General features: G+C 62.1%; 1 protein-coding gene across 2 annotated transcripts; it reads left to right on the top strand.

The window, feature by feature from the left end:
• The first annotated feature begins 491 nt into the window (after nt 1–491).
• On the top strand, nt 492–25,397 carry PRR5 (proline rich 5). 2 transcript variants are annotated; one of them, XM_055564999.1, is made up of 8 exons: nt 492–882; nt 9,668–9,748; nt 11,637–11,685; nt 13,110–13,167; nt 17,829–17,920; nt 18,248–18,388; nt 22,872–23,007; nt 24,460–25,397. In XM_055564999.1, the coding sequence occupies exons 1-8, from the start codon at nt 743–745 to the stop codon at nt 24,936–24,938; spliced, it is 1,176 nt and encodes a 391-aa protein (XP_055420974.1). In that variant the 5' UTR covers nt 492–742; the 3' UTR covers nt 24,939–25,397. The 2 variants fall into 2 exon arrangements, with proteins under 2 accessions (XP_055420974.1, XP_055421018.1); XM_055565043.1 differs by lacking the exons at nt 17,829–17,920; nt 18,248–18,388; nt 22,872–23,007; nt 24,460–25,397 and adding an exon at nt 16,163–17,440.

The following is a 25,397-nucleotide window of genomic DNA, read 5'->3' as shown; positions in this document are numbered from 1 at the left end:
GTTAGCCTTCATGAGAACCAGGGAGGAGCCTGTGTCCACATGGCGGGGTCTTGAGAAATGTGCCTGGGCGCAGCCTTTAGTGGGGAGGGATGGCGCGGTAGGGGGCACTTGGTACAACTGCCGCAGGGCTCCGGGACCGGGCACGAAGCAGAGCACCGTCGGGGTGGGGCCGCAGGGCCTGTCGCGGGGTGGGCGATTGGGGTCGGATTGTGCAGTCGTGCGTGTTGTTTTCTGGTGGGCACTCGTGGCCCTTGGAAGAATAGAGGGAACCCAGAGCGCGACCCCAGGAGGGCCGCTAAGGCTGCCTTGGAGGAGCCGGCCCCGCCCCCAGCTCGTGGCCCCGCCTCTGCACACGCCCTCTCTGGAGGCCCCGCCCCCAGCTCTGTGCACGCCCTCTCCGGAGGCCACGCCCACGCCCCGCCCCGGCCCTGCACCCCGCCCCCTCAGTCCTGCCCCGCCCCCGGGCCCCTTTTGCGCCGGGTCCGCGCGGTATCCGCCGAGCTCCGGGCGCTGCGCGCCGCGGCCGTTCGGAGCAATGATTAACCCGGCGCGGCGGCCGGCGTGGGGCCCGGGGCGGAGGCGCGGGGCCGGGGCGGGCCCCGGGAGGGCCGCCCGGCTTCCTGCTTTCGCCCAAGTTTCCTCGTAGAGGGCGCAGCGCCGGCTGGGGCCCGCGGCGCGGCGTGGCGCAGGGCGCGGCGCGGAGCGCGCGTGGGCGCGGAGCCCGCCGCCAGGGGAGGTCACCATGAGGACTCTCCGCAGGTTGAAGTTCATGAGTTCGCCCAGCCTCAGTGACCTGGGCAAGAGAGAGCCGGCCGCCGCCACCGCCGCGGACGAGCGGGGCACGCAGCAGCGCCGGGCCTGCGCCAACGCCACCTGGGACAGGTAAGGCCGCGCCCTCCCGGCCGGCCCCGCGGGTCCCAGAGCCGGGGGCGGGGGGCGCCTGGAGCAAGGGACTGTGCCCGGGGGCAGCTCTGCGCCTCCCGGGTTGCGGAGAACTCGCTCCGCCGGAGTTACGCGGGCGGGGAGGGAAGTTTAGTGCAACGTGTTTCTAGAACGGAGGGACGAGACCGCGGGCCCGGGGCTGGTCCCAGGGGCACCCCTACCCCACCCCGCAGCTGGTGGGTGGCTGGGTGGACCTGGATCCCGCAAGCCTGCCTTCCTCCCGGGGTCTTCCCACGTCTTCGCCCCCCGCCCCTGCTCATGGCAACCTGGGAGGTAAATAGAGCAGGAAGTATTTATCCCATTTCGCAGATGAGCTTCGCCGGCGCAGTCGATGGGTTGCTCTGCTTCCTGTTTCTGCGTTTAGGTCCCTTCGGTCGGGAGTGGGGGCGGCCGGCTTTCTCTTGAGCGCGGGGGGAGGGCCCCTGCCCTCCCAGCTGTCAGCAGGGGTGCAGCAGCAGCAGCTGCCTGGCATTCCTGAGACGACCCTCCCCCAGCGAGCCCTTCCCAGACAAGCAGGGGCCATGGGAAGTCCCACCCCCACCCCACCAGCTTTGTTTAAAGAGCGAGGCTGGGGGAATCCGGAAAAAGAGACGATTTGTTTAGTGGGATTTCCCACCGTGTTTGCTCAGGAGCCCTATTCAAAAACATAATTTCCACCAAAAGGAAAGTGGGAGGGGAGGAGAAAAGAGGGGCGCAGGCTGTCCAGGGGGGCTGTGGATGTGAGCCGCCCCCCCCCACTGCACACGCCCTGCCAGATGCTCCACCGTCTGTGGTCTGGGCCACCAGGAAACCAACTGTCAGCGTGGACGCTCACCTATTCCTGAGCGTGGCGGGAAGCTCAGGGCTGCCAGCCTGAGACCATCCTCTGTGCCCTTCGCTTCTGTCCTCTACCAGGTTGCAAACGGCTTGAGAGTTAGGGACCAGTCGGCCTCAGTTTCCCCATGGGTCAGCATTCCTTCTTACAGGACTAGTGTGGGGATAGGGAGGGAAGGACTCCCCTTAGGGCATCTCCTGGGCCCAGTGACCGCGTGCTGCCCAAAGAGGCAGTTCCTCCACCTGCAGCACTGAGAGAGAAGCAGTCCCCCTCCTTGTCTCTGCCCTGATCCAGCCTGAGGAGACAGACAGAGTTAGTTCACATTCCAGGTCTGCCTCTTCCCTGCTTGAGAGAGTCACTGAGCCTCCCTGGTCCTCAATTTCCTTGTCCTTTAAAATGCCCACCTCCTAGGCTGTTGTAGGGATTAAAGGTGAAGATCTGTATTCAAGCCCTCAGCATGTGTCTAGCACGTAATAGGTATTTGGTAACTCACGACTCAAGCTCAAATTCACGCTGGGGACATGTCAGGGTGGGCCTTGTCGGGATAGGTTTTGGGAGGGCCTCTCACGGGTTCCCAAGTGGCACTGCTGATAAAGAACCCACCTGGCAGTGCAGGAGACCTGAGACACGGGTTCAGTCCCTCAGTCAGGAAGATCGCCTGGAGAAGGGAATGGCTACCCACTCCAGCATTCTTGCCCGGAGAATCCCATGGACAGAGGAGCCTGGCTCCCGTCCGCAGGGTCACGGAGAGTCCGACACGACTGGAGCAACTGAGCACACGTGCGTGCTAGAAGTCTACTGGTTCCTGAGCTTTCACCAACAGCAGCTTTCTCCTGCAGTGCTCAACGCTACTCGGGGGTCTCCAGGCAGAGATGGGGGCACCCTAGGATCGGCTCTGAGTCTTCTGGAGCCCAGGGGGGTGCCTGTAGGGAGAGGCCACATGGGCACCCCCACTGTTTTGTTTTTTTTTTTAACCTAAAGGAACTTTAGGACCTCAGAGCTGTTCTGTGCCCCGTCTCTGGCGGACTGTAGGGTGTGGCCCAGCTGGCAGCCAGCTCCCCCCAGGCTCCTAGCCACCTAGCCTTGGACCCGTTGCAGCTCGACCTGCCCTGCCACACTCCTGCGGCTGGGCCCCTGCGAGGGGCCCCTGGCTCACTTTGCCTGCTGCCACCATAACCCGGGGAGGGAGATACAATTACCACCCCGCACCCCCATTTAGCGGGGAAGAACGAGAGGACCAGGAGGCCTGCCCATGCTGACGCCACAGAGCACAGCGCCTGCTGTCCTCACCCTGGCAGAGAGAGCCCTGAGTCAGGGAGGGGCAGGGTCTTCCCCACTGGAGCTCCACGGGTATCACCAGGGGGCCTAGGCCTCTTCTGGCTGCCTGCTGGCCCACCCCGACTCCTTGCAGTATTCCCCAGGACAACAGCCTCCGGGCATGGGGTTAGTGCGGGACCTGCCTTGCTGAACTGTGGATGCCTCATTTTGAGTCCAAAGTGAACCCCTTTTTTCTTTGTGGCCATGTTAGTTTCCCAGGGCAACTGTAAAAAAATTGGCACAAACTTGGTCCGTCTAGTCAAGGCTATGGTTTTTCCAGTGGTCATGTATGGATGTGAGAGTTGGACTGTGAAGAAAGCTGAGCACCGAAGAATTGATGCCTTTGAACTGTGATGTTGGAGAAGACTCTTGAGGTCCCTTGGACTGCAAGGAGATCCAACCAGTCCATCCTAAAGGAGATCAGTCCTGGGTATTCATTGGAAGGACTGATGCTAAAGCTGAAACTCCAATACTTTGGCCACCTCATGCGAAGAGTCGACTCATTGGAAAAGACCCTGATGCTAGGAGGGACTGGGGGCAGAAGGAGAAAGGGATGACAGAGGATGAGATGGCTGGATGGCATCACCAACTCGATGGACGTGAGTCTCAGTGAACTCCGGGAGTTGGTGACGGATAGGAAGGCCTGGCGTGCTGCAATTCATGGGGTTGCAAAGAGTTGGACACGACTGAACAACTGAACTGAACTGAACCGGTGGCTCAAAACAACAGAAAGTCCTTCTCTCCCAGTCTGGAAGCGCAGGAGTCCAAAATCAGGTGTCCGCGGGGCCTCACTCCCTCCTGAGGCTGCAGGGGAGAGAGTGTCCCTGCCTCTTACAGTTCCCTGTGGCTCCTTGGCCTCTGGCCATGCCACTCTGTTCTCTGTGTCTGCCTCCACCTGGTCTTGTCCTCTGTGTCGAAACTTCCCTCTCTTTCCTCTTATACCACTCGTAGGATGTAGCGCCCAACCTAAATCCAGACTGGTTTTGTCTCAGAGTCCTTTACTAATTACGTCTGCAAAGACTCTGTTTACAAATAAGATCTAGGGCATTGGGAAGACATGAATTTCTCGGAGACCCACTGCAGTGACCTGGCCCGGTCCTCTTGACTTCCCTGGGCCTCTCTCTGCTCCCTCATCTGGACATGGGACAAAACACAGAGCACGTGCCCGTGACGGCGGCATCCACGCGTCACCTGGCCGCTCCTTCTTCGTCCATTCGTTCACCAACTGGCACTGTCCCAGCCCCAGGCATGGAGTCGGGAGTCGAGGAAGGGGGTCAGGAGATAAACGGGGCCGCAGGAAATCCACGAGGCCCCGGGCGGGTGGTAGTCAGTGCTGGGAAGAACACAACCACGGGGGAGTGTGAACGTTGGCCACACGTGGCGGGGACTGTGCTCCCGTCTTCTGTGGGTGCGCAGGGGAGCTCTGGGTGCAGGGCTGGCCCACCGGGCCGCACTCACGAACCAGGAACTAGAGCAGAACCATCGGCAGCTGTTTCCTAAGCCCCTGCGGCTGCTTTCCGGGGTGGGTTGTGCCCCGTGCCCGGCCCAGGGCTGGCCCTGCAGAGGGCTGGCTGCCTCACCTGTCGCCCCCACCCACAGCCCCTCGTCCCCTCCCCAGGGCCTCGGAGGTGGCATGCTATGTCCCTGTCTGTCCTTGTGCTGGCCCCGGTTAGCACCTCGCTCGGTCTGGACCCTTCTGTGTGTGCGGGGCGTCGAGCTGCACAAAGGTCATGTCCCTGAGCTGAGGGGCCAGCTGGGGGACAGGCAGAGCCCCCCAAACCCTGGCCTGAGTCCTGCATTTGGACCACAGGGTATAGACCATTAGGGAGCCCTACTCCTCACCTGAATGCCTGAGCCAGGCGCCTGCCTGCCTTCTGGCTGTGGGAGCCCATGCAATGCAGGGGCGGGGCCCTCTCGCTCCTGCAGACCCATCTCTAAGGCTGCGATGGTGGTCTTCAGAGAAACCGAGGCCAGAGAAGGACAGGGCCTTGACCAAGAGCCCCTGCTAATGCTGGGTCTGAACCCTGGTCCGACTTGAAGCCACAGCCCAGGGCTCGTGTCCACCGGGGCCAGGCCGGGCGGGGGTTGGCGGTGAGAGCCCAGAGGCTGCAGCCCGCCCTGCTCATCCGCCCATCCCTGGTCCTGGAGGGGCGAGGCGGGGGGCGGGGACCGCAGAGCATCCTGTGCCCGGCTCTCCTCCTGGGCCCTGAATGCCGCATCCCTCCGATGGAGGTGCCCACCCCCAACCAGTAGTGGCCCCTGTCCCAACCCTGGGTGTGGAAGAGGCTGCCTTCCTTCCCTGCAGCAGCCTGAAAGGTGGGACTCCTGCCCCCACCTTGCAGATGAGGACTCAGAGGCGAGGGGACCTGTCCAGTTCTAAGTCCAGAGCTCCTGCCACCACTTCATGGGGGTGGGTCTCTGGGTGGCCGAAGGAGGCTGGCTAAAACCTCCAGGGTGACCGGTGTTTGGGAGTGGGAGGGGGAGGCCAGTGGGGGCCTGTGCTTGGCATCCCCGCCACCCCCATACTCAGTCTGGGGCACCAGGCAGTTAAGAGGGTGAGGGGCGCACCTAGCGGAGGCCTGCACTCCTCGCTTGTTTTCTGAGGCTCCAGAGGCAGGTCTGGAGCAGAGCAGGGCCCACGAGGCAGGCCTCCGCCTCCAGGCCTCGCCCTTGGCCCCAGCCTTCCCAGGAGTCCCTGGAGATGTGTTGTGTGACCTGCCAGGGTTTGTCGCCTGCTTACTCTCTGCCAGGGTTTCCTACATGGACGGATGAGTGACAGTGAGAGGTGCGGCCAGGGTCCCGCCCTGCTGGGGTCCCACCTGCTGGTGGCCCCACACCGACACCAGCCCACGCCAGGGCAGCCAAGGCAGGTCCCCCCAGAGCCCCACAATCAGCCCTTCCTCCCCTAGCCTGAGCACGGGGACCCTGGCCAGCTCTGAGGGCAGCAGGTCTGGGCCCTATCGTGGGGACCGTGGAGCCTCACCCAGGGGTCCGGGCTTCTCTCCTCGCCCTGTGCTCGGGTGACAGGTGCTGAGATTGGTTTCTGCCGTCCTGTCTCCCTAGGTGGGCGGGAGGTCTGGAGAGGGCCTCCCAGCAAGAGGAGGTGATGGGTCGGCCTCCACTCGGGCCCCTGGGTGCCTGCGGTTTCTACTGGGCCACTGCCCGTGTCCTGGCTGGGCCTGCCCGCCTTGCTCGGGGAGGCCACGGGCTAGGGTTTCACTTCTGTTTGAGGGGAGAAGACCCACTAGGGCCTTGCCTCTCCACTCCCATCCCACCACCCCCGGTCTCCTCTCTAGCCCAGCAGGGCTTTATTCTTGACCCAACTCAAAACTTTAGAAACAGCGTGGAACATCAGCTGCAGAGACCTTGCCTGGCCGCCACCCCCATTTGGAGCAGCCACGTGGGGTGGGAGGACCGTGGGCCCCGGGCTTCTTTCTGGCCCCACCAGGCATCAAGTTGTATGACACTGGGCGTGCCCTGGCTTCTCGGAGCCTCACCGTTTCCTTCTGCAGCTTGGACTATCATAGTCCCTACCTCATGCCATGGTTAGAAGGAGATGGAGAAAAACCCAGGGCAGATGGTAGAGCCGTGGTGGATGCTTCTAGGGGCACCCCCTGCCCCCCCCCACCCCCACAGTCAACTCTGATGGTGTGTGACATACATAACCCCACAGGGCGCTATCTGTTCCCCAGTGTCTCCTACAGCGGCTGCGATTATATGAGTCCCATTGTACGGATGGGGAAACTGAGGCACGAGTGGTCCAGTCTTGGCAGAGGTGTGCAGCCAGGGAGCCCAGAGCTGGGGTGCAAACTGAGACCAGCCTGGGTGCTGGAGGTGGGCAGGGCAGGATCGGGGTCCACAAAGCAGGAGGCCAGGATGACTGGGGAACTCAAGGGGGACCCCAGGGCTGGGCAGGGCTCTGCATACACGTAGAGTGGTGTGAGGCCTGGGCTGCGAGAAGCAGGCAATAATCCAGACAGACCTCTCCTCTTGCAAAAGAAGATAGGGTCAAATACACCCCCCACACAGGTGGGAAGGGAGAGGGTCCTGACTTCATGGTGAGCCTGCAGGAGAGAGGACAGCAAGAAAGAAGGCCTGAGGCAGGGCGGGGGGCGGTGCAGGTGACCCAGTGGGTGCTGGACCCCCAAGGGCCTCCAGAAGGCTTTTCCCAAGAGCCGGTCTTCCCATCCAAAGCCACATGGTTAGGGTGGCCTTTGGGCGGCGGACCAGAGCGGACTGGGGTTCCTCCAGAACGTTCTCTGGAGGAGGAGGAAGGATTTGGAGAGGCTGCTGAGAACAGCAGGACCAGGCCCGGGAGGCTGACGAGGCCTTCCCCAAGGCCGTCCCCTCGGCCTGACAGAGGCCTGGGCCGCAGGGAAGACAGCCAGGCCCCTCTGAGCTTCTGCAGTGGCCAGGCGCCATGGGGCCCGACATGCCAGTGCCCTGGGCTCCCGCCCCCAGCAGGACTGGGAGGGGCTGACGCCCCACGGCCCACCGGGCGCGAGTCCCTGGCTGTTCGGATTTCAGGTGGCAGCTGCAGTCCAGCTTCCTGTGGCCGTTTGACTTCCCAACAGACTCTTACTTTTTTTAGCCTGTAAATGGGGAACAGCCTGACTGTGTCAGAGCTGTAGGCCGGGTCCACACAGGCCTCCTGACGGAGGCAAGCGCGATCCCCGCCGGGACCACACTGAGGCTCGGGCCTGGCCAGGCTTTCATCCTCCCGGCAGCCTGGGGGCAGGCACGCTTGTGACCCCCATTCCTCAGGCAGGAAGCAAGTGGGAGGGTGTGTGGCCCTGGCCATGTGAATGAGCGGCATTCTGGCAGCAGGCCCCGGGGTGGTCAGGCCTCAGGTCAGGGCACAAGGCACCTGGCCTGGTCCCCAGGTGTGTTCCTGCGCTGCTCAGGGCCGCCTTCACCCACCCGGGGCGTGTGGGCCCTGCCCTGCCCTGCCTCTTCAGGGTGCAAGCCGGCAGCCCTGCCCGCTGCTGGCCCCACAGGAAGTAGGAGCAGCTGTTGGGTGCGCTCGGTGGCCTCCTGGAACCTGGGCCCTCTGAACCTGTTTCCTCATCTGCAAAGTGGGTGGCCAGTCCACGTTACTAGGAACGGTGGGCCTGGGGAGAGCAGACAAGGGCTCCGGGAGCTTGGTGGCCGCCGTCTACTCCATGGTATGCACAGCAACGGGTGTCCAGCTGTCCCTAAACACCAAGAAGCAGTCTATGGTGCTGAGCTTTACAGCAGCAACCGGGTCCTACGTGGAGCGCGGTGGACCCACCAGACCTGGTTGTCACCCTTGGGTGCTTATGGCCGATGGCAGGAACTAACGTGGAAGTGAACGGCAAAGTGCCAGGATGTGAGGGAAAGGGAGGCTGTCAGGAGGGCTTCTTGGAGGCGGTGGCCTCTGAGCCAAAGCTCCAGCGTGAATAGTTACTTGCCTAGTAGATAGCATAAGGACCACCCCCCCGCCCCCGTAGGAGAAATGAATACAAAGACCCTAAGGTATGGCACCAGTACTCTGCCTGGCAGGGAGGAACCATTCCAGACAAGCCTTGAATGCCACATTCAGGCTTTAGGCTGTATCTGCAGGGCCCTGGGTGGACGCAGGTGCAGTGAGGCTGACTGCAGTCAGAGGTCGGGTGAGTGTGAAGGAAAGATATGGTGCAGCGGAGATCTCAGGGGTAGAGATGGGCAGGGCTTCAGGGCCAGTTGGATCTGGAGGGCCAGGGAGAGTCAGGATGAATGTCGCTAGCCGACTCATGGAAAAGACCCTGATGCTGGGAAAGATTAAAGGCCAAAGGAGAAGAGGGCGGCAGAGGATGAGGTGGCTGGATGGCATCACCAGCTCAATGGACTTGAACCTGAGCAAACTCCGGGAGATGGTAAAGGACAGAGGAGCCTGGCACGCTGCAGTCCATGGGGTCGCAAAGAGTTGGCCGCGACTTAAGGATCGAACAGCATTTACCAGACTCTCCTCTGAGCCAGGCGCGAGCGCGCAGCCGCTGATGACGCGGGGCCTTGTACTCTGAGGTTTACGGGGGGTGGTGGGAGCCAGTCGGTCAAACAAATCACCTGGGAACACGTGGCTGCACACTGATGGAACATAGACACTGAGACCACCTGGGCCCTGAAGGAGGGACATGAGCAAAGGCCCGTGATGAGCGCAGCTTGCCCAGTGGGGCCAGGTGCAGACAGCACAGATACCCAGTTCAGGCGGTCGGGACAGGTCCAGGGCACCTGGAAGCACAAGGCGGTTATATTCGGGGGTGCAGGAGGCCATCACAGGGTGTTCCCTAGTTTCTGGCCTGGGTGCAGAGGGTTCAGAGATACGGGAAGGGAGGCAGCGTGTGGACGGCACCCGGGAGCTCCAGGAAGGGTGACCAGAGCTCACCTGGAGCTCGAGATGGGATCTGAGGCTCTGGGGCGGATGGGGTCCCGTGGGGGCGGCCGACCTGTGTGCTCCAGGCCTGCCTTCTCTGTGAGAGGCTGTTGCCCAGCTTTGAGCAGAGCGGACGGGGCGCCACGGGAGAGGGAAGGCGGGCTGGGGCTCAGGGCCTCTGGTTGGCAACCCTCCTCTCCCTCTCCAACCTCCCCCTGCAGCATCCACAACGGGGTGATTGCTGTCTTCCAGCGCAAGGGGCTGCCTGACCAGGAGCTTTTCAGCCTAAACGAAGGTGTCCGGTGAGTGGCCGTCTGTCCCATCATGCGGGCCCGGGTCTGGGAGCGGTGGGAGGGCCGTGCTAGGAAGGGGGGACCCTGGGCAGGCCCCCCTGTCCACTAGCCCCAGGTTCCACCCTTAGAGCTGAGGTGGGCAGTGACCGCTCTGTGACCCTTGACCCCAGCCGTGTCCCGTGGCCTTCACACCCCTCTCTCTGGTCCAGGACCGCTTTGCAGGGGAAACGGGGAGGGACTTGGGCAGTGGCTCAAGATGACGCCCGCATTCCCAGCTGCCGTTGAGCATCGCGAAGGATATTTATTCTGTTAAAAGAGGAAGGACCCACCTGCCTAATGACGGGAGTTTTGTTCCCAGAAAGGCCATTACAGCCCAGTTGAACGCCCCTTATTTCCTGCGAACAGTTGAGAACTGAACTCGGCTGCGGGAGCTAGGACAGACCAGTGTCAAGGGCATCTGGGAAGGCCGAGGCGTTAGTCCTACGTTGTAGCGGAGGAGGCTGAAGCTCAGAGAGGTCGAGAGACTTGCCCAGGGTCTCACAGCTACCTTGTGTATGGAGGCCTTTCCCACCTCCGTGCTCTTCTCTCTCGTGCCCCGAGCAGTCCCATCCTGTCCCTGCGCCCTGGGGTAAACAGACAGCAAGCCTCCTCATCAGCTCAGGGCAGGAGTAGACGAGGGACTGGGACGGGGTCACCCCACCCCGACCCTGAAGGCCTAAGATGGCCCTTCAAAGTGTTAGTCGCTCAGTCGTGTCCGACTCTTTGCGACCCATGGACTGTAACCCACCAGGCTCCTCTGTGCATGGGATTTCCCAGGCAAGAATACTGGAGTGGGTGGCCATTTCCTTCTCCAGGGGATCTTCCCAACCCAGGGATCACACCTGGGTCTCCTTTATTGCAAGCAGATTATTTACTGCGTGAGGTACCAGGGAAGCCCGTATATGTTTGTTTCTTAAGATACAATCTATCCTTTACAATGTACAGTTGAGTGGCTTTTAGTCCATTCAACACCGTGTACAACTATCACCGCTATCTAATTCCAGGACATTTTCATCACCCCCCAGCCCCCCACACCCCGCCACAAAAAAGCCCAGACCCCTAACGGTCACTCCCTATCACCCCCCAGCACCACCTCCGGCCTCTGGGAGGTGCAGTCCACTTCATCTGCATGGGTTTGCCCAGATATTCCTTATAAATGGAGTCATAGGATAATGCACGTGGCCTTGGCGTCTGCTTCTTGCCCTCAGCCCAGTGCGCCTCCACGCCCGGGCTCGTCTGGGCTGGAGCAGTATCAGTGCCTCGTTTCTTTTTATGGCCGGATAATACCCCATTGTATGAAAACATGCCCTTTTGTTTCCCCAGCCCTGTGTCGACAGACGTTTGGGTGGTTTGCACCTTTCGGCTGTTGGGAGCGTCTATGTAGGAGACCTCACGTGGACCTCTGTCCCATTGCTCCAGGGTCTGCACCTAAGGGTGGGGTTCGGGGGTCTACACCAAACCTCAGGTCTACACTGAACCTTTTGAGGAGCTGCCCAGCCATTGTCCGCAGCTGCTGCGCCGTCTTGCGTTCCTTCTCACCGAGTGTGAGGGGTCGTTTTCCCCAGCTTCTCCCCTACATGTGTTACAGCCTGGGGCCTTGATTCTAACAGCGCCAGGGCGGGTGTCGGGGTCTGGGTTTGGTTCCCCCGGTGACTGACAGTGGTCAGCCTTCCCCTGACCTGACTGATAACGTCTTCCCCCGCATTACCGGCCACTCATCTATCTTGGAGAAGCATCTGGCCACATCCTCCGGTCTTCGGGCCGAGGGGGTTGGTCTCCTGCTGGAGGCGGCCCCCACCCCACCCCCACCCTCACCAGCACCGTGGGGTCTCTGACTTCTGCCCCTCCACCCCCACAGGCAGCTGCTGAAGACGGAGCTGGGGTCCTTCTTCACGGAGTACCTACAGGTGGGTGTGCTCTGCTCCCCATCAGGCCCAGGGTTGCTTCCTGAGTTGGCTGGAAAGGACAGGGTGGGAAGGGGGTGCCCGCTCCCGGTGGGCGCGTGGCGTGCTGGGCTCGAGGTGCCTACCTAGCCGTGACTCAGTTTCCGCAGCCAGCCAGCTCGGGTTGTTGGGGCGGTTACGCGATCAGAGGCAGGTGAGGACTCAGAGCCCTGCCTGGCACAGGGCTCGAGGTCACTTTTGTGATAGGTTGCCCGCCTCCTCCTGGAGGTTCAGGGTTGGTCCCCAGAGTCCCGGTGTTCTTCATCTACAAGCCCTGGGCCGTGTCACCCTGAGCCGTGTGGTGACGGTGTTAGCATGGCGCCGGCGTCACCGAGGTCGCGCTTTCCCAGGTGCTGCAGAAGCCCCAGGCCTGCAAAGAGAACGAACACACTGGGCCCCAGGGCCCCCGAGGTCGCACAGGCAGGGAGGCCGAGGTGGTACAGGCAGGGGTGTCCTCATGCAGGCCCAGGTGCCCAACCCCCGCCTGGGGCCGCTCCCCATCCTGTGGGTGTAGTGTTGGTTTTTTAAGTAGCAGCCTTATTGGGGTGTAAACTGATAGATTGCACGGCCTGCCTCTAAACAGCGTGCAGTGCGGTGGTCAGCACACTCACAGCTCTTCTCGGGGGGAAGACCGCTGTCCCCACGGTCTGATCCCAGGCCTTTTCCGTCAGCCCGAAGGGAGACCCTGTCCTCGCCCCCGTCCCCTCTCCCCACAGCCCCAGGCCACCGCTGATCTGTTTTCTGTCTGGATCCGCCTGTGTGGTGGGACTGCACAGCCCCTGGCCTTTTAGCCTGGCCTCTCTCACTGAGCACAGTGTTGTCGAGGCTCCTCCATGTCGTGCCCGTGTCAGAGCCTCGTCCCTTTCTACGGCCGAGTGACGTGCCCTCGTGGGCCGGGGCTGCTCCTCGGTCCTTGGCCCCCGGATTGTTCCCGCTCTGTGGCTGCTCCAGCTGTTGCAAAGGCCACCTGGTGTTGCTTGAGGGGTGGTCCCGGGGGCTACCGTTTGAGCCTCAGGTGGACCACGGCCACGCTCACGCCATCCTTCGGTCACGGAGCCCCTCTTGCCTGAAAGACCCTCCTTCCGTGTGGGGTTCACGGGCGGCTACCTGCCCACCTGCTTAGCCTGGAGCAGGAGACCCCAGCCTGGCCTGTCTCTGGGGGGCAGGTTGGGGGTTCCTTACCCTCTTCTGTCTCAGGACAGCCCGGTTGGGCCAGTCACCCGTGTCCACTAGAGGAGCTGAGGTCCTAGCTCTGGGGCAGGCGGGCTGTGGGTCATCGGTGAGCCCCTCCCCCTCGGGGCCTCGGCTGCCTGCTGGGAAGTAAGTGTTGGGGGCCCTGGGTCCCCCCACCCCGGGGCGGTGACGGCATCTCCACATGGGCCTTGCAGAACCAGCTGCTGACGAAAGGCATGGTGATCCTGCGAGACAAGATCCGCTTCTACGAGGGTGAGTGTGGCGGTCTTGGGGCCAGGAGCGGGTGCCAGCAGCTTGAGGGCATGGCCCCTGGGCACCCTGGCTTCACCTGGGCTCCACCTAGGGCTCTGGGGAGGTGGGGTGGCCCTCCCAGGCGAGGGGGCTCAGAGGGGCAGGAGCAATGCCTCGAGGGCAGTGGGGCCCAGATCTGATCTTGGGAAGGGACCTTGATGGGGCCCTGGAGGGCCGAGGAATGTCGGGGAGAAAGCCTCTGCTTCACCTCACTGCCCACGAGGCTCTCTGGCCCCCAGGAACCCTGTCCCAGCAGCCTGGGAGAACCCCCATCAGGATCCTTGACGACCAGAGTGGGGGTGGTCTAGACCCGGGACATGGCAGAGCGGGGAGCCCCCGGCCAGAGGCCAGAGGAGCAGCTGACCTGGGCTCCCAGCTGAGGTTTGGGGCCCCATGAGGCCTCTGGGTCATTGTACCCATTTCATAGCTGGGGACAGGGCAGCAGTGGCCCTCAATTCATCCAGAACCACAGTGTGTTTAAGAGGTGGAGGTGGGATTGGAACCCAGAGCATCCAGGTCCAGAGTGTATCCCCTTTGCCCTTCTAGGGACCGGGCCAGGAGTCACAGCTGGCCTCTCTGCCCATGGCGGCCCTCAGCAAGGAGAGGGAGGCTCCTGACCGGGCCCAGAGCTCTGGAAGGACAGGCCAGGTCCCAGAAACCTTGGGTTCCCCATGTTTGTGGGCTGGAGGGTGATAAATGTAGTGTGTTCGCCTCCTGGTAGGGGTGACTTGGCGTAGAGATAAATCGAGTTATGCAGAGAACCCAGCTCAGGCTGATTATGTGCTGTTGCGGGCCTGCTGTGTGCCCCGCCCCGTGCGGGGCAGGGCCCTCTGTGCCAGACCCGAGCCCCATACGGGTGCTGGACTCATCCCAGCAGCTTCCATCACCCAACTCCTGGATCACCTGACAGACCCGTGCAGAAGTTTCCATCGTTGTAGCCTCTGAACACTGGGGACACTGAGGCACAGGGGGGCTGAGTCACTCGCCTGGGCTACATGACCCCTCCCTGGCAGCCCGGTACCCGAATCTGTACTCCTCTCTCTGCTGCTCCAGGTTCCCCCTTGCATCCTCACTGACCCTGGAAAGCAAGGGCCTTAGCCCATTTCACAGAGATGGAGACTAAGGCCTGGGGCACTCAGCATTAACTCAGAGCTGTGTCCTCTGTCCCTTCTGCACCAGCTCTGCCTCTGTCAGGTGGAAGCGGCCAAGGCAGGAGCCTGAGAAGGGCCGTGAGAACCACAGACGTGGGGACAAGAGGCACAGGCCATTGGGGATCTGGGCAGGCTTCCTGGAGGAGGTGGCACCTGAGCCAGCAGGAGGATTTGCTGGCAGAGGGGCCCTCCCATACCCCTCTCCTGACTCGGCACATTCCAGCAATGCCTGCCCTCCCACCAGCTCCGGCCCAAGGGAGCTGGGCCCTTTGGAGAAGAGGCGCTTTGTGCAGCTTGGTGGAGTCTTGCCCATGGTGGCCGTGGCCACCAGGCCACCCAGCAGGGAGCACTAACGCCATCCAACCTCCCCTGGCCTTGGGGACCGGCACAGGGCCCCAGGCTGGGGGCCAGAGGGCCCGGCCTGCAATCCCCAGCCAGCCACAGACGCGTCGTTTCCCTCTGTCCCCACCTCGGTGGGGGTCAGACGGGCTCCATCAGTGCGCTCACTACAGGTCAGGCCCCGGGGGGCCTCTGGGGAGCTGGAGGTGGACCTGGGCCCTGCCTGGCAGGGGCTCACAGCCTAGCTGGGCACACAGATGTGGAGCAGACAGCGACAGTCCAGTGCGATCGGCGTCAGGAGGAAGGGAGGCCCTGGGGAAGAGAGGGTTGGCTCCACCGGGCAGTCAGGGAGGGCTGCATGGAGTCAGGCCTTGAAATGTGGTCTTTTCAGGAGGACATGTGGCCTCCTTCAGCCCACGCAGTGGGGACAGGGGCCAGCCACACCCCGAGAGGCAGCCTTGGGAGCCCACCCCACCCCACTGCCTTCTACCCCAGTTTAAGTCCCAAAGACTGCTCCCTGTGGCCAACCATGTCCTCAGCCCATGCCTCTGCTGGGAGGCAGGTGGCCCCACACGGGGCAGCCCCAGGACCTTGCCACCTGCCCACTCCAGCCTCCAGTGAGGCCTTGAACGTTGCTCCTGAGCAGACTGATTCCTGGAAATGTGGGAAGCCCCGAGGGGCCTTGAAATGGCAGCCTCCCTCCAGGGAAGACATTGACGGTGACAGTCCCGAGGACGCGGCTGCAGCCGGGCTCACTTCTCAGCAGGCAGACACTCGGGGTCTCTGAGGGGGACCCGAGGGTCTTGCGTAGGCTCCAGGCCTTGGACTCGGCCTTGTCCTGCAGGAATCCCAGCCTGTTAGAGGTCACCCACCTCCACTGCAGTGACCCTCATGCACTCACCTCTGAACCCCTGCGGTGGTGGCCTTTCCAGCTGCCCTGGGGTCGCAGCTGTCCCCGGGGTCTCGCTGCCTCGGGCTGAGACCTGAGCTGAGGTCAGCCCGGCCCGTCTCTGTCTCTGGGGCCTGCACGATCAAACCAAAGGAAGGCAAATAGGCTGACCAAACCCCCATCCCAGAACCGGCTCAAGGGCTGTCCAACCCCCGGGCAGTCCTGGTCCTGCTGGGTTGGTTGCGAACCACAGAGGCCCACCGGTCAGCGTCAGGCTAACAGCGAGCGCCTGCTACATGGCAGCACTTAGCCTACTGAGTGTGGACACACGGATCACGCCCATTTCGCAGAGGACCACACTGAGGCTTGCACTGATGGGGGCCCCCCGGGGCCAGGCTTTAACGCCACGTGCCTGCCTCACCGCTGACAACCCCAGCACCCCCGCCCCCAGTCCCCGGGCAGCACAGCACCCAGCCAAGAGACGGGGCTGAGCCTCCTGACCCCTGGTCTGCGTGCAGCTCTGCTCGGGACCGTGCTCGGTTTTACAAGATCTCCTTTTCCTCTGCGTTTCCGCCAGACGCCGGGCTGGCGCACGCCCAGAGCCGCCCCACGGCCGCCGGGGAACTGAGCCGCCTTTCTTCTCGCCGGCGACGGCGGGGACCTCAAGGGACCTTTGTGTGCAGGCCAAGCTCCTTAGGGGGTGGGCACCCACCGTCCTGGGTTCCAGGCAGCCCGCCGTGGAGCCCCCGGGGAAGACTGGGAGCTGGCCACCAGGCAGACGGGTCATATGCACAGACCCCCTCCTCCCCACGGTCACCCTCCCCCCGCCAAGCTGCCCTCTCCGAGCCTGACATCTCCGCAGTCTGGGGGACTTCACAGGTTGGGGGGGGCACCCCAGAATGCAGGGAAAGGGAACTGAAAAGGCAAGGGCCCTTCACCAACCTGGTTCCCAGGGAAACCTCCAGGAGCCAGGCGTGGGTGGTGTGGTCTGGGAGACTGGCCAACCTGCAATCTGCAGCCCTGGCCACTCGGCTCCCAAGGACACCGACCCACCACACCCGTGTGTCCCCAGCCGACAGCTGGTCTGGCTTCCCGCTGGGGGTCCTGGCCAGCAGCAGAGGCCTCAGCGACACACCCCAGCGGCCTGCTCGTCCTGAGCCGGCAGCTTTCACCCCGGCTCTCTGCTCGTTCCAGGCAGAAGGGCTAAGGGTTCAGCACTTGGCATTTCCTGGGGATGCCCAGAGCCAGCGCGGGGGCACCTCAAAATGTCCCTCCCCTGAGGGTCTGTCCACCTGTGGCTGGCGTTGCTCCTTCCCGTTGTCCAAACGCCTGCTTCCCACACGTCTGCCTCCATGGTTTCTCTGCCAAGGGTGTCAGGGCACCAGGCAGACCCTCGGCTAGCACCTCCTCCAGGAAGCCCTCCCTGCCTGACTCCCTCCTGCCTGGGACGGGTTTCAGCTGTTGAAGGCCGTCATCCTGGCTCCCCAGGGCCCACCCTAGGCAGCCCCAGGTGGTGGGGACGCGGGCCCTGGAGGGAGAGACCCTCTCCAAAGCCCAACTCTTCATCTGCCTGGTGGGGTCACTCCCTACCCCCACCGCTCCCAGCCCCGATCGCTGCTGTCTGTCACCGTGGTGGGACTCGGGCAGTTAGGGGCTTAGCTGGGTCCCTGGTGCCAGGCCTGGCACAGTATAGGTGCCTTGTGAGTGTCTGTTGGGGGAGATAGAGAGACAGGGTGCTGGGGGGCAGTGGATGAGACGAGCGTGTGAGTGGAGCACCCGGGGGCTTGTGTGTGGTGCAAACAGGAACACACACACACACCCATACCCTCTCTGCCCCAGGCCCTGCTTTGTCTGGCTTCCTTCCATCAGCTCTGGGAGAGGAGCATTAACAGCCCCCGCCCCTGGCCACCAGCACCTCACAGTTTGCAAATTTCAGTTCCCCAACCAGGGATCAAACCCACACCCCCTGCAGTGGGAGCTCAGAGCCCCATGCCCTGGGCCACAGGGCAGCCCCCACCCCAAGCCCCATTGTTTTTGTGGGGAAACTGAGGCACCGGGAGGAGAAGCAGGGGGTCCCCGCTCTATTGCCCCAGTGGGGGTGGGGCGGAAGGGACCTCCAGAGCCCTGCGTCAGCTCCGGGACCATGCCCTCCCCCGGGTGCGAGGAGGTGATGCGTGACCTGGGAAGACAGGAAGCGTCTGCTGGCGCCCTTGGGGTGGTGGTGACGGTCCCTGTGCCCACAGGACAGAAGCTGCTGGACTCGCTGGCGGAGACCTGGGACTTCTTCTTCAGCGACGTGCTGCCCACCCTGCAGGCGGTCTTCTACCCCGTGCAGGTGAGCGGCCGGGACCTGGGGGTGGGCGCGCCTCCGCTCTCTGTGGGCTGCCTGCACCTGCGCACACCGCCCCCTCCCGAGATGGACGGAAGGCAGCCACCTCCCCAGGACCCCAGGAAGACCTGCGCAATGCTCGGTAGCCCACACGAAGGAGGGTCTCTGTGTGTGACAGTCACCCCTCCCTCTTCCGAGGAAGCCACGTGGGGCCTTGTCTCCTCGGAACAAGGGTCGTCTGGGGAGGAGGGCGGTGGACGGGGGCCTGGGGTCAGCGGGTCCGTCCCAGTGTCTTGGCGGGACTCGGTGACAGCGGCGGCCGCGTGTCTGCAGGGCAAGGAGCCGTCGGTGCGCCAGCTGGCCCTGCTGCACTTTCGGAACACCATCACCCTGGGCGTGAAGCTGGAGGACGCGCTGGCCCGGGCCCACGCCCGTGTGCCCCCCGCCATCGTGCAGATGCTGCTGGTGCTGCAGGTGGGTGGGGCCTCGGGCGCCGGGGCAGGCTCCCTGGGGACAGAGCCTGTTCTTGTCCATGTGAGACCCACCAAGCAGGGACCCTCGGGAAGAACCTGGGAGGGAGAGGAAGCTGCCGGGGCAGAGGAGGAGGCCAGCCTGGGACCCCGCAGGGAGCCGGGGTGTGCGGACAGAGTGTCCCCGTGGTTGGGCCCCAACATGCCCCCATCCGGCGGTGGGGCTGGGGGCCACCACCTCCCACTCCCCACAGCAATTCCAGACTTTCCTGTTGGACATTTCTGCAAACCGCCACAGCCTGTGGTGAGCACAGCACCCTAGAGTGAGCCAGCTTAGCTTGCTGTCACAGCTCGGGGGGAGCACCATCAACCACCCGCCCTCACACGCTCACAGGGAAAAGAAGAGTCCTTGCTCGCCCGAGGCGGACAGGCTCCAAACCCAGTTCACTGTCCTGAACCCAGGCGTGCACGTGCGAGTCCTCCTAAATGAGGGTCTGTGAGGCTGGTCAGCGGCGAGACCCAGGGCAGCTGGTTGAAGATTGCATAGCAGGAAGGGGCTGATGAACCTTGAGGGCTGAAGGGTCCAGGGGCTACTCTCGGTGGGAGCTGGTTGTCCTGGCAGTGAAGCAGGGTGCCAGGCCTGCAGTCGGGATTTCAGAGGGATTTAGGTCCAACCCGGCTGGGTTTCTGTTGATGGGTGGGGCTGTTGATCCAAGGGAACGACAGAGGATGAGATGGTTGGATGGCATCACCAACTGGATAGACATGAGTTTGAGCAAGCTCCGGGAGTTGGCGATGGGACAGGGAGGCCTGGCATGCCGCAGTCTGTGGGGTCGCAGAGTCGGACACGACTGAGCGACTGAACTGAACTGGCTGGGTTGCCCCGGGTGGCCGAGGGGCAGGGAGCAGCTGGAGGGACTTTGCATCTCAGCCTGTCTCCTCATCTGTGTGATGGAGTAGGACCACCTCCCTGGGGGCAAGTTCAAGGATGATGGGAAGAAACTGGTGCCGAGTCCTCCATGGTGCTTGTTCTTGGGGGCAGGAAGTGACGACGCTGGGATTTCTAGCCGAGGAATAAGGTGTCACCTTGATCCCAGGCTTCCCTAGTGGCTCAGTTGGTAAAGAATCTGCTTGCAATGCAGGAGACCCAGGTTCAATCCCTGGGTTGGGAAGATCCCCTGGAGAAGGAAATGGCAACCCACTCCAGTATTCTTGCCTGGAAAATCCCATGGACAAAGGAGCCAGGCTGGCAGTCGTCCGTGGGATTGCAAAGAGTCAGACGTGACTGTGGGACTAACCTTTGCTTTTTTTTTTTTTTTAATCCCAGGAGGGCTTCCCTGGTGGCTCTGACGGTAAAGAGGTCTGCCTGCAGTGCGGGAGACCCGGGCTCAATCCCTGGGTTGCAAAGATCCCCTGGAGAAGGAGATGGCAACCCACTCCAGTTTTCTTGCCTGGAGAATCCCATGGATGGAGGAGCCTGGTGGGCTACAGTCCACGGGGTGGTAAAAAGTCGGACACGACTGAGTGCCTTCACTTTGATCCCAGGAGCAGCCCCTGGGTGGGGGCCAGGCCAGGGCAGTGCTGACCCCTGGTGGTCCCTGTTGCCTCGTGCAGCTTCTGGGCTTGGGCCCGTTTTCCCCCAGCGTCATCCTGCCCTGCCTGGCTGCCATCCGCACACCAGCCTCGGCGCTTTGCCCTTGTCTTGGCCTCCACTTTGCATGGCCTTGTCCCAGCCCCGCGATGAACTTGACTCCAATTTTCAAGCCCCAGATGGACCTGGTCAGCGTGTGTTGAGGGCCTACTGTGTTCTCCAAGTGCACTGAGTTCCCCAGCCTACTGAGTTCCACCTGCAGAGTCACAGTTCCTTTTCACGGGGTCCTGGAAGCTGAATAGCAGTCGTGTCCGACTCTGCAACCCCACAGACTGTAGCCCGCCAGGCTCCTCTGTCCATGGGGATTCTCCAGGCAAGAATACTGGAGTGAGTTGCCATACCCTTCTCCAGGGCATCTTCCCAACCCAGGGATTGAACCCAGGTCTCCCACATGGCAGCAGATTCTTTACCGTCTGAGCCACCGGGGAAGAAGCCCTGCACCTGAGCTCACCCAAATAACGCAGCCCCGGTGCCCCGTTTCCTTACTGTGCAGTGGGGAGCAGAGACCAGGCTTCATAACCAAGTCCTGGGGATGAAGGGACATACGGTTTGTGCAACGGCCAGCACAGCTCACCAGTAACATCCTCACTCACGGTGATGTGGTGGGGGGCGGGGACAGTTCCTCCATGTTCATCTGGATGACTTCCGGGGGCATCCACAGGGCTTCCCAGGTGGCTCAGTGGTGAAGAACCCGCCTGCCAATGCAGGTTCCATCCCTGAGTCGGAACTGTAGCCTGCCAGGCTCCTCTGTCCATGGGGTCGCAGAGAGTCAGACAGGACTGAGCGCACGTCACTCTGGGGTCTGTAATAAGACGTTCCTTCTTTCATTTCTTCGTTTTGTCTGTTTATTTGTGGGAGTTTCTGTTTGTTTGCTTTCGTTTGGGATTTGGCATGCAGAACCTTAGTTCCCCAACCAAGGACTGAACCCATGCCTCCTGCCTTGAAAGCAGAGTCTTAAGCACTGGACCCACTTGGGAAGTCCTTCCCTCTTTCATTTCTGATATTAGTCATTTTTATCTTCTCTTTCGTTCTTCAGTAGCTTGGCTAGAGGCTTGTGGATTTTATTGATCTTTTCAAAGCTTTGGGTTTGTTGGTTTTCTCTACCCATTTTTGTTTTCCGTTTCACTGACTTCTGCTCTATTTCTTTTTTCCTGCTTACCTTGGATTGAGCTTGTGCTTCTGTTTCTAGTTTCCTAAGATGGAAGCTTAGACAATCGGTTTTAGACTTTTTTTATTTTCTAATGTATCCATTCAGTACTTTAAATTTCCCTCTAAGCACTGCTTTTGATGCAGCCCATAAATTTGGCTGTTACGTTTTCATTTAATTCAAAATATTTAAAAATAGGTCTTGAGATTTCTTCTTTGACCCACGTGTTAATTAGAAGTGAGTTGTTTAATCTCCGTGTATTTGGAGATTATCGGTTATTCTGTTTCTGGTTTAGTTCTTCTGTGGTCTGAGAGTAGACGTTGATTTATGTCCTTACAAATGTGTCGAGGTGTGTTTTATGGCCCAGAGTATGGTCTGTTTTAGAGAATGCCCCATGTGAGCTTGAGAAGAATGTGTATTCTGCTGTTGGACAAAGTTGTCCATAGATGTCGATTGTATCGGTTGGTTGATGGTGGTGTTGAGTCTGTCTGCATCCTTCCTGGGTTTCTCTGCTGGATCTGTTTCCGAGCCCAGTGCGGAGTCTCTAGCTATGGGCATGGATTTCTCAGCTTCTTGCAGCCCCACCACTTCTGGCCTCCGTAGTCTCCTGTTCTGTTGTTAGGTGTGTTCACATTAGAGACTGTTGTATCAACTTGGAGAATCAACCTCTTTATTGTTAGTTCACGATCTTCCTTATTCCTGCCAAAGTTCTTTGGCCTGAAGTCGGTCCTGTCTGAAATTGACACGGCTTTCCCTGCCGTGGTCGGTGAGCTGTGATCTGTTAACACGTTTAATCTCCTGCGTTCCCTCGTTTCTCATCTGCATGTCTCTATCCTTTAAGTGGCTTTCTCATAGGCAGCATAGAGCTGTATTCTGTTCCTGTTTTAAACCATCATTTAATGTTAACCTGGGTGTGTCCTGTTTCTTAACTGCCGGCAGTCCTTTGAGAATGATCCATTCATTCGGAAACATCCTTCATTAAGCTCACTAAATCCTGCTGTGTGCCCAGCCCTCTGCCGGGGCTCACAGCTGTGGGCAAGACCAAGGCTGTCCTGTGGGCAGCCTCAATGCTCAGGCCTTGGTTCCAATGAAATGGGAGCAGGTGGAGAGCCCTTCAAAGCTCCGAGTGAGGGAAAGTGTTGGGAGGAGCTAGACAGGACCTGGCAGCGTGGGAGGGGGATGGATGGTGCTATCAGATGGGCAGGGCTTGACCACCCAGCTTGGATGCGGACCTGGACCTGGCCCCGCCCCTGGGGGCAGCCTTGCCTGCCTGCAGTGCTCCCTGGGACAAGTGGGTGAGGTAGGGGGCCCCGGCAATGAGCTTGGCCCAGTGACTGCCCAGAGCCTCTGGGAAGCCAGCTCACAGAAGGGGTACACAGCTGTGCGGGTGGGGGTTCAGGGTACCTGTCCTGATTTGGCCTTAGAGCCTTTTCCATGGACATCTCAGCCTCCCAGCCACACCGGCTGCTGTGTGCAGTGGGCCCCCACGAGAGCGTTGAAGCAGGAAGCGGCTCAGAGGTTCCAACTGGAGAGACGCCTGGAAAGGGAGGGTGCAGTGGCCCTTACCATGGGGGCCAGGACCGGAGAGAGGGGGTGGGTCGGGCCGTTCGTGGTGGCCTCTGAGCTGCGCCTGGCTCGGCTGGGAGTGACAGGCTGACCAGTGACCTTCCTGCCCTCTCCCTCTCGCAGGGGGTGCACGAGTCCCGGGGTGTGACGAAGGACTACCTGCGCCTGGAGACGCTGATCCAGAAGGTGGTGTCACCCTACCTGGGCACCTACGGCCTCTACTCTGGCGAGGGGGCCTTCACACACTCCTGCATCCTGGGTAGGGGTCGCCTGGGCCTGGGGTGGAGGGCGGGGTGGCCCCTGGCCCCATCCACACCTCTGCCTGGGAACCCCGGCCTCTGGTGAAAGGCCAGACCGAATCAGAGGTGCAGACGTAGCAGGTCTGCCCCGAATACCCACTGGCCATGTGGCATGCAGGTCACTGGGCACACAGGGTGGGTCACCTGGGGGTCCCTCCTTTAAGGCTGCCCTGGTGGGCACACAGCATTCGTGGTGTTGCCGTGGCTCCTCTGAGAGCCCCCCAGAGGCCCCTGGATCCCCCACAGAAGTCGCGTCCGTGCTCAGTCCTGGGGTCAGGGTTTCGCGAGGCCCAGCACGTAAAATGGCCCAGAGCCCAAGAAATCCAAGCTTATTTGGGGGCTCCCGGGGGGTGTGGAGGGACTATGGGTTGGGCATGCCTGGGCGTCCTGGGGCTGCTGGGCCCCTTGGTTCAGTCAGCACTGTCAGCTGAGCACATGCTGGGTGCCAGCTTCTGCTGTTGGTCCTGGGGTTCAGGGGGACCACACCCACTGTCAAGGGTTCTTGCCACCAGGGACGCAGACAAGTGAGTAAACCATCCCCAGATGAGTGCCCAAGGTGACCCCTGCCAGGTGACATGAAGTGCCCCGCGCCATGGGTGAGGCGCTCAGGGAAGGCCAGGCCGGGGGCTCAAGGGCAGGGAGGACCCAGGCCTGGGATGAGGTACGTCCAGAGGGCCCATCCACCTGCAGGTCTGAAACCTGCCCAGCGGCATGCCTCCGCTTAGGTGGGCCCCAGAAGCTGGAGGAAAACTTTGAGCCGCCCCAGCTCCTGCGGCCCTGGACCCCGAGACCCCTGCCAGGCCAGGAAAAAGTCTGTCTCCCGTGGTCCAGGAATGGCCCCCCTGGGCCGCTGGCTACGCTCAGCCCTGCCACCTGGTGGTCGCTGCGTGGAACCGCAGGTCCTGAGCTGGAGAGCCTGAGCCCCGCCCCCATGGGCGTCCTCTCCCCGGGGTTAAGAATAAACCCCAGCCCTGCCCTCATCCTCTGCCCCATTTCAGTGTTTGCCGCTGCCTGAGCTGTGGCCCCCAGAAGGGGTTTCTAGTCTCCCCCCAACACACACACACACACAGTAGGACCGCAGCTCTGAGGGTCTGGGCTCTGTCTGCCTGGGTAGGTGCTGGCGTGTAGCAACTGCTTGGACCTGGTGACTTCCTGCGGGTCGGGACGTTTGGGCGATTCCGTCGAGCCCCGCCCCGTCCAGGCTGAGGGGGGCGGCCCCAGGAGAGGAGGAGGGGACCCCCCCCGCCCCCGCCCCCAGGATGGCCACAGGGTCCGCGGGGGCGGGGCCCCGACTCCCCTCCCTGGAGCGGAGCCTGGTGCAGAGCCTGGCGCGCGGTGGGTGCGGGAGCCGGGGCTGCCCCGCACCTGGCCGGCCATGCCTCATAATGCCCTCTCCGCCTGTCTCTCCGCAGAGAAGCACTACCTGCGGCGCTCCCGCTCCGGGGACGTCCTGGCCAAGAACCCGGTGGTGCGCTCCAAGAGCTACAACACGCCGCTGCTGAACCCCGTGGCGGAGCACGAGGCCGAGGGTGCGGCGGCAGGCGGCACGGGCATCAGGCGGCACTCGGTCTCCGAGATGACGTCCTGCCCCGAGCCCCAGGGCTTCGCCGACACGCCCGGCCCGGGGCCCGCTGGGGCCTTCGGCACCTCCCCGTCGTCGCCCCCTTCGGGGCCCTGCCCCAACAGACTGTACCCGCCGGCCCAGCCCCCCAAGCCCGGCCCGGACGCGGCCCGAGGCTCCCCGGCCTCCTCCAGCCCCGAGAACCTGGTCGACCAGATCCTGGAGTCGGTCGACTCGGATTCGGAGGGGATCTTCATTGACTTTGGCCGGGGCGGGGGCTCAGGCACGTCCGAGTTTGATGGGGCGGGGGGCCGGCAGAGCGTCGTGTGACTCCAGCCTCGCGATTCTACCGAACCCGCGTGTGTGTGTAGTGCGTGAGCGCGAGCGTTTTCTACTCCCGTCTGGATCCCTATCGACGTCGGCCACTTTGGCATTCCTGTCTTTGTCAGAAAGACTGTTGCCAGATTCCCCCACCCACCCCCAGCACCTTTGTTCTGGGGCGTTGGGGGCCCAGCAGGTGCTTGGCAGCCTTGTGTGCGTGTCTGGGCATGGCCCGCACCCCAGCCCTCCAGCATCCACACCACGGAGACTGTGAACCCCTCAGCTTGGCCAGGCCCCTGGAGCGACGCCAGGGTGGGTGGCCGACCCACCTTCCCTCTGTCACTCGCCTGGGGCCACAGCAAGACCACCTGTGCGCCACTCTGCCTCAGACCCTCCGAGCAGCCTGCCCTGGCTCTGCCCAGGGCGGCCGTGGGCAGGGGTTGGGTGGAATAAAACCTGTCTACCTGG

The sequence above is a fragment of the Bubalus kerabau genome, chromosome 1, assembly GCF_029407905.1.
Source record: "Bubalus kerabau isolate K-KA32 ecotype Philippines breed swamp buffalo chromosome 1, PCC_UOA_SB_1v2, whole genome shotgun sequence".
In the NCBI taxonomy this organism is placed as follows: domain Eukaryota; kingdom Metazoa; phylum Chordata; class Mammalia; order Artiodactyla; family Bovidae; genus Bubalus; species Bubalus kerabau.
The sequence above is the reverse complement of the archived record's forward strand: the minus strand, read 5'-3'. Positions and strand labels throughout refer to the sequence as shown.